The sequence below is a fragment of the Bos indicus genome, chromosome 24 (assembly GCF_029378745.1).
Source record: "Bos indicus isolate NIAB-ARS_2022 breed Sahiwal x Tharparkar chromosome 24, NIAB-ARS_B.indTharparkar_mat_pri_1.0, whole genome shotgun sequence".
NCBI lineage: Eukaryota > Metazoa > Chordata > Mammalia > Artiodactyla > Bovidae > Bos > Bos indicus.
The window spans coordinates 29,270,955-29,276,954 of record NC_091783.1 but is presented as its reverse complement, the minus strand read 5'-3'; the positions used below and the strand labels follow the sequence as shown (position 1 = coordinate 29,276,954).

General features: G+C 39.1%; 1 protein-coding gene across 1 annotated transcript in view; it reads right to left on the bottom strand.

Moving 5' to 3' along the window:
• Nucleotides 1-2,217: 2,217 nt before the first annotated feature.
• The window catches only part of CDH2 (cadherin 2), a 248,192-nt gene continuing 244,409 nt past the window's right edge, over nt 2,218-6,000 (bottom strand). The window contains exon 16 of the mRNA XM_019986910.2: nt 2,218-3,630. Coding sequence (XP_019842469.2) covers nt 3,424-3,630 — 207 coding nt within the window. The 3' untranslated portion in view covers nt 2,218-3,423. The remainder of the gene's footprint in view (nt 3,631-6,000) is intronic.

The following is a 6,000-nucleotide window of genomic DNA, read 5'->3' as shown; positions in this document are numbered from 1 at the left end:
TTTAAAATGTTGCAGAAATTACCAAAATGTGTAAACTTGACTCAGTGGACATCAGTTTAAGCAAACTCCAGGAGATGGTGAAGGACAGTGAAGCCTGGCATGCTGCAGTCCATGGGGTCACAGAGTTGGACATGACTGAGCGACTGAATCACCACCAAAACCTGATTGGATGCTTGGGGCTGGTGCACTGGGACGACCCAGAGGGATGGTATGGGGAGGGAGGATGGAGGAGGGTTCAGGATGGGGAACACATGTATATCTGTGGCGGATTCATTTTGATATATGGCAAAACCAATACAATATTGTAAAGTTAAAAAATAAAAAAAAATTTAAAAAAGAGATTAAAAAAAAAGAAACAAGACTGAACAAATGGTGTAAAAATGGCACGAGAGATGTGCTTCACGCAGGGTTGCCACAAATGTTCAATTTGCTAAAAAAAGGCAGCACCTGTGAAGCCCAATAAGGCATAAAAGGGCATAAAAGGCATAAAACGAGGTTTCCCTGTGTTAGAGATGTATGTGCACGTTCAGTCGATCAGTTGTGTCCGACTCTTTGTGACCCCATGCACTGTGGCCCCCCAGGCGCCTCTATCCATGGGATTTCCCAGGCAAGAATACTGGAGTGGGTTGCCATTTCCTTCTCCAGGGGATCTTTCTGATCCAGGAATCAAACCCGAGTCTCCTGAATTGGCAAATGGGTTATCACTGAATCGTCAGGGAAGCTCCTGTGTTAGAAATAGTCGGCCACTGAACTTCGATCCTAAGACAATAATTGGAAGTGTTTGTTACCTGAGTGCTATGAATTTTAAATGTTGAGATATTTGAATTTAAAAAGACAGTTTTTACTTGAACAAACAGTAGTACAGAGGTGCAGTCTTAAGACCCATTTTAAAAAGACTATTCCAATCAGCAAATTCACTAAGTTTCATTATGAAATTCCAGAGATAAGCTCTGGCATTTAAAGATTAGAAAAGTGAGAAGAAAATATTGCTTACAGAGCAAATCGATAGAAAAGTAAATTTCACTCTCTAGTATGAAATTAAAGCGAAATACCACATGGAGTTAGAAGACGTATACTGTATTAAGTTTTTTCCAAAGTGTACAATGTAAGTAAATGTAATGTGATAATGATCATAAGGAATATAGGAAAAAGCAGTGAGGATTTTCCAAGATTCTCAAAATTCATTTATGAACCACAGTGTGCACTGTTTTACAAAATTGAATAAGGTGATTTTGCTTTTCTGTCCTCTGTGACCACATCAGCTAACGCTGTACCGTGTGCCTGAACTTCGTGGAGTAGATTTTAAGTGTTCTCACCACATACATGCAGACACAAAGTCTAACTATGTGAGGTGATACACGTGGTAAATGGCATGACTGTGGAAATCATTTCATAACGTATACATACAAGTCATCACATCGTATGCTTCAAATATACAAAATTTTATTTGTCCATTATACCTCTTTAAGAAAGTTAGGGAAAAAATTGGTCCAGTTAATGAACAGAAGTCAAGCCCACGTGTATTTCACTAGATACATCAAACAATGGCTTTGATGGATTGCCTGGGAATTCCCAGCATGCACTGCACTTTCCAGGGCCAAGTCTATCCCTTTTTGGTGAGGTTTTCCTGCTGTGGGTGCTCTAGTGCAGTGGTCCCCAACCTTTTTGACACCAGGGATCGATTCTATCAAAGACAATTTTTTCACAGAATGGAACTAGATAGTTTCGGAATGATTCACACACATAATATCTATGATGCTACTGTAATCTGACAGGAGGCAGGGAGTTCAGATAGTAATGTGAGTGATAGGGAGTGGCTGTAAATACAGATATAGGTCTGTGGCCTGGAGGTTGGGGACCCCTGCTCTAGTGGGAAAAGCCTGTTAGAGTCAGCGCCAACTACAGACAGGAGCAGAAGGGAATAAAAGCTCAAATGCTGTTAAGAATTACACAGAGTTCACTGATGTGATTTGCATATACCATCTTCAGTGCAGTCGATTCCTGGGTGGCTTGACGTTTTCGTTGTATGATCAAGTTTTCTCCACTGCTCACCGGACACGGCTGGCTGCCACGCTAAGGGCTTTTTGATGGTGAACAGCGCAATAACCAATTCATACTTTTGTACTGCAGTTCTCAATGCAACTCCAGGACCTGGGATTTTTGCAACATTCAAAGCATCTCAAGTAGAAAAGAAAAAAGTTCAAACAAGTCACCAGATCCAAAATTAGCATTTTATTCAGAACGCTGGGGTCAGAGGTGTATCATTTATATTCTGGTACACAATACAGAGGCAAAGCTGTTGTCAGAAGTCTCTCCAGTTTAAAAGCTTTTTTTTTTTTCATTTTTTTTTAAAAACACACACTGCAGTAGTACCACCAGTGTCAGGTCACCCCTTTCATTTCTTGTCTTTCCTTTTTTTTTTTTTTTTTTTGGTACAAATTATGTAAAACATTTGTGCTAAGAACTTTTCTCCCTCCCCAAACAAAAAGAGAAAATAAAAAATAAAAAAAAATTAAAAAATTAAAAATTGAGTATTCTAACTACAGCTCAACAATTGAATCAAATGTCACTTTGTTTTGTAAATACTTTATCCATAACGAAAGATATAAACATGCAAAAAACCTGAATCCATAGTCCAAATAATACATACACATGTTCTGAAGTTTCTGCACTTCTCCATAGACTATGCCAATAAAACATTATGTACACATACCATTTTTACAGTGAAGTGGAAAAAATACAGTAAATAAAAAAGTGTACATGGATTAAGACCAAAATGTGTCTAACATTCTAGTTTATGAAAAAATTCAATTTTGCTACAAATTGGTGATATGAAAACTCCCTTTATTTGCAACCAGCTGCGTAAGTTTTAAGATTTTAGTGGAAAAAAAAAACAAAACAAGAAACTAAAGTCTAAAACTAGAAATAATGTACATTTTCCAATCTCATGGTCTCAGCCCCCAAGGTAATAAAATTGCTCCATGAGTGGTTGGTTTGTCTGTTTAATTCCATATTTTTAATAAAAGCAAATGCGATGTAACAAAAGCGTGTCGAAGCATATCATGGTTTAACTTACTGCTCCCACCACAAAATATTTTGTCTTTTACTTATCATTTCAGAAATCAGTACCATTAAAGCCTTAAACATAAAACTAATTCCAATCTGAAAAAGGTACAAAAAGGCACATAAAATCCCAGTGCTTCTGTACTGTAAAATTCAAGTGTAACTGAGCTCAGTGTTTTCCAAACAGTATTGGATCACCGATATTCCCTCTGAGCCCAAATTGGTTTGCAGCCTCTGCCAAAGCCTCCAGCAAGCACTGTGCTAGTAGACTACAAAGTTAAAGCCTAGCTTCTGAATGCTTTTTGGGAATATCAGTTGCAATTGTTTGTACTTGTCCAAAAACCAAGTTCACCCTGAAGTTCAGTCATCACCTCCACCGTACATGTCAGCGAGTTTCTTGAAGCGGGGCCCCCAGTCGTTCAGATAGTCATAGTCCTGCTCACCTCCACTACTGGAGGAATTAAGGGAGCTCAAGGACCCGGCCGTGGAGCCACTGCCTTCATAGTCAAAGACTAAGAGGGAGTCGTAGGGCGGAGCGGTGGGATCGTTGTCAGCAGCTTTAAGGCCCTGCAGTTGGAAGACACGGAAAGGATGAAAAGAGGGTTACAGTGAGCGAATCCACAAGCAGACGCTAGTGGTCCCGCGGCATCAAACACCTGTTTTTAAGTTTCCACCTGCATTCCACCACATGCACAACCCAGAGAAGCTGGGGTTATCACCATGCTTGAAAGTTAGACAAAAATCAATGGATGTGTTTCCTCTGCAAAGAACTGTAAGGAATCTAGCTCAGTGAGGCTGAGACATACCATGGGACGGGGTTAACTGGAGAAGGCAGTTCACAGGTGACAGAAGTGAACCACCAACGGCCTGAAGCTAGAAAGGGAGGATCTTAAATGAAGTTTGGTAATACATGAGTATAACCCTGCATTGGACAGGACTAGTTTTTGAATTATCACACGTGGAGTGAGTGACATGAAACACCATGGAAGGTTATGAAATCATGTGCTATGTGGACCCTGATCTGTGTAGAGTCAGAGTCATAGGATTTTGACAACGAACTGGTTTAGTGGAAATTATATGCAGGGCAAAAAGAGACATAGAAATGAGTGCCATGGCATCCCTGCCCTCTATAATTTACAACCTAGTAACAGGCATTACTACAGTATGACACAAATGATAAATAAGTAACAAGACTATGAAATTTAGGCAAAAATCATCAGGATGCTAAAAACAAATACTGATTGGCTCGGAGAGCTGGGTGTTCAAGGAAGAAGTGGCATTCTGTCTGACATAAATTTGGAAGGTATCAAAGGAAGAACAAAGACAGGCCAGATGTGATTATATACAAGGAAAGTTAGTCACTAAGTTAATAAAGAACAGAGTGACTTCTACCATCCACAGACTCTAGAAAAGTCATGATCCAATATCAATACACAGTATAAATATTGGGGAAGTGGAACCCAAAAATCTAAAATTATCTATCTATCTATCTATCTATATATATATATACATATATACACACACACACACACACACATACAGGGCTCTTAAAATTAACTGAAAAAATAAGAACCAGTGAAATGACTATCAATAAACTTAACTCTTGCACAAAGATGCTTTTTTATATATAACTCATGTATCTGTATGGAGAAGGCAATGGCACCCCATTCCAGTACTCTTGCCTGGAAAATCCCATGGACGGAGGACCCTGGTGGGGTGCCATTTATGGGGCTGCACAGAGTTGGGCACGACTGAAGTGACTTAGCAGCAGCAGCATGTATCTGCAGCTAATTCATAATTACTATATAAAACCTTAAGAATTTAATGTATGTCTATTTGCCACATACTAATGGACATGAGTCTGAGTGAACTCCAGGAGTTGGTGCTGGACAGGGAGGCCTGGCGTGCTGAGATTCATGAGATTGCAAAGAGTTGGACACGACTGAGCGACTGAACTGAACTGAAGTATTTATTTACTTTTTTTCCCATTTCCATTCTACCAGTCCAAGATAAACCACAGTTAGTCTCTAAACAGTCACTCTCTCTCCCCACAACTCTGCTTTTTTAAATTTTGGTGGGCTCATTGTGGCTCCTCTTGTCCAAGATGTGATGAACTGTCTATCTTTAGATCAATCCTTCCAATCTACATATGTTTCATAAATACCTAATATGTTTTTTTTTTGTTTTTTAATAGGAGGAAGAGGAAAAAGAGCATGAAAATTATGGTCAGTATGTGTAGTGTTAAGAGGTCAGACACTGGGGTGACACCTCAGCTCTGCACAGTACAAGTTTTGGCTCAGTTGCACCAGCCCTATTTCCTAATCTGCAACTGTAATCACAGTAATACAATCATTATGAAGTGCAAATAAAATAAAGGTGACCCAAGGGTATCTCCCCACAGGATCTGGCACTTGTTACAGCTCAGGAATATTAGTGAATTTTTTTTTTTAATTTAAGTTTAGATTAAAAAAAATTCTTGCTTTGAAATTTGAAAAAAGAAAAATAAATGTGGAGACATGCTTTAAGGGAATGATCGAAGGCAAAAGGAGAAGGGGACAGCAGAGATTGAGATGGTTAGATAGTATCACCAACTCAATGGACAAGAATTTGAGCAAACTCTAGGAGATAGTGAAGAAGAGGGGAGCCTGGCATGTTGCAGTCCATGGGGTTGCAGAGTTGGACAAGACTTAAGAGATTAAACAAAAACAACAAGGGTTTTAAGAAACAAAATGGCAGCTGTTTGACTTCAACCAAAAATTTGAAAAAAGTACATACTAACACTTCCTCACGCCCGAGTCTGTCTCCCCAACAATCCTAACCTTTAGTTAAATACCACTTTTTGTCTTCTCAAGTACACTATAAGCCAGACATGCCTGTGTAAAATAAAGTAAGTCTTCCTCCAACCACATCCATATATAATACATAAATAATTTTAGA